The sequence below is a fragment of the Acanthisitta chloris genome, unplaced genomic scaffold (assembly GCF_000695815.1).
Source record: "Acanthisitta chloris isolate BGI_N310 unplaced genomic scaffold, ASM69581v1 scaffold13445, whole genome shotgun sequence".
Classification (NCBI taxonomy): Eukaryota; Metazoa; Chordata; class Aves; order Passeriformes; family Acanthisittidae; genus Acanthisitta; species Acanthisitta chloris.
In genome coordinates this window covers 1-1,697 of record NW_008675497.1, presented here as the reverse complement: position 1 = coordinate 1,697, position 1,697 = coordinate 1, and the positions used below count along the sequence as shown (strand labels likewise).

Here is a 1,697-nt window from a genome sequence, read left to right as displayed (position 1 = left end):
TTTCAAGCTGAGACTGGATGTGGCACTTGGTGCCATGGTCTGGTAACCAGGGTAGGGTTGGACTCGATGATCTTGGAGATCTTTTCCAACTTGGTTGATTCTATGATGAAATCAATTCTACCTTGGAAAAGGGATAGAACCAACAACACAGTTCCCTTCCTCACAGACCAACATACTCCAAGAACCACAGGGCAGATGCAAAGCAGATGTTCTTGGTGCAGCATAGAAACGTGCATGATATTTCCCTTGGGTACATCCATATGAGGTGACTGAGTGGGAGACAGCACAGTGCTGACTAGAAATCAGGCAAGGCCTGAACCACTCTCAGTGTTTACAGCAGGAAATCACATTTAATTTTGGCAGATGATACTGGACTGTGCCTGGGTTACATACATGTTTTCTCTCTGTGGCCTTCAGGGACTTTGCAGCATAGTAGAAGAGTTGGGTCCCACACAGTGCTACCCAGTATTTTGTCCAAGATGCTACCTGCAGAGGAAAGAGAGAGAACCAGAAGTGCAATGGGTAAGTGAAACGTTTCACAGCATTGAGCTGCAAAATAAGAGGCCTCATCCTGCAAGAGCATCACAGCACTGACTGCCCAGGCAGAAGCCACAGCCGTATTTGCAAAGCTGCTGTTTGTTACTGGTGCCTATGAATGCATTAAACATCCAGAAAGCAGAAAGAACATGTGCCTTTCCTCACTCATCTGAGAAAAACCCTCTGCAGTTTACTCTACACTTTGTGCAGCCCTTACTGAACACTCCTCTGGGTCAGTCCCTCTGTCCCTTTCCTTTTCAGTTTTAGGTGCTGCCATTAAGGTATCCCCTGTTGTCATGGGTATGGGTTTTGGTTTCTAATTCAAAATTAAGCATTTGTGATGCAAATGCCAAGGGTTGTTACCTGCTGATAAACTGTTAGGATTTACATACTGTTAAGGAATACAAAACATGTGTCTTTTAAAGTCATCAGGTATTGTAGAAAGTTTTGTGTATCATCCTTCTCTCTTCTACTCCCTAGACCATAGGCAGAGCCTTATAAACTAAATAAATGCAGTAAACAGAAGGATGAAAAGTCTAGCAGTGACCCTAAACCTCAATCAGCAGAGATCTCAGACACTTGAATTAGTTGCCCAATGGCCATTTTACTGTAGTTATAACTGGGCAAAGGAAGAAGGTGAGAAAATGGATTTAAAAAAACAATCTTACTGTAGGTTTTTTGCCTTCTTTCAACAAAGTCTTCCTCCTGAGAACACCTTGAATAGTAACTGCTCCTGGATACAAATGAACAGCCAAATCTTCAGATTCTAGGGAGCTGAAAGGAGCATGTGAAGATCTGTGTGAAAAAATGCTTGTCCTAGAGTAGTTTTCCAACCATAACCAGAGTCTAATGCAAATACCTGTGCTTTAATTTAGAAATATCAACTTTTTATTTATTGCACTTCATTGTGGAAAAAGACTTTGCCTGTTACAAGGAATTGCTGTTGTGGAATTTACACTCGCAAGCAAACGTGATCAGGAAAATTAATTAGCCAAGCAGGTAATCCTTAATTAACAAATGAAAACACAACTGAAAGACAAGAACAATTAATCTTAAAAAGCAAACTTTTAGGTACATTTGTACAGTTGCTGTTGTGTTAAACCTCTCCTTCAGCCTTCACAAGAGAGATTGGAGTATGTTTTGGTTAGAAACACTGGAAT

The 1,697-nt window shown here is 41.2% G+C and overlaps 1 protein-coding gene across 1 annotated transcript in view; it reads right to left on the bottom strand.

Moving 5' to 3' along the window:
- LOC103803239 (ras-specific guanine nucleotide-releasing factor RalGPS1-like) overlaps positions 1–1,311 on the bottom strand; it is a gene marked incomplete at its 5' end in the record, with an annotated part of 12,063 nt that extends 10,752 nt beyond the window's left edge. The window contains 2 exons of the mRNA XM_009075782.1: positions 394–486; positions 1,206–1,311. Coding sequence (XP_009074030.1) covers positions 394–486; positions 1,206–1,311 — 199 coding nt within the window. The remainder of the gene's footprint in view (positions 1–393; positions 487–1,205) is intronic.
- Between the last annotated feature and the right edge of the window lie 386 nt (positions 1,312–1,697).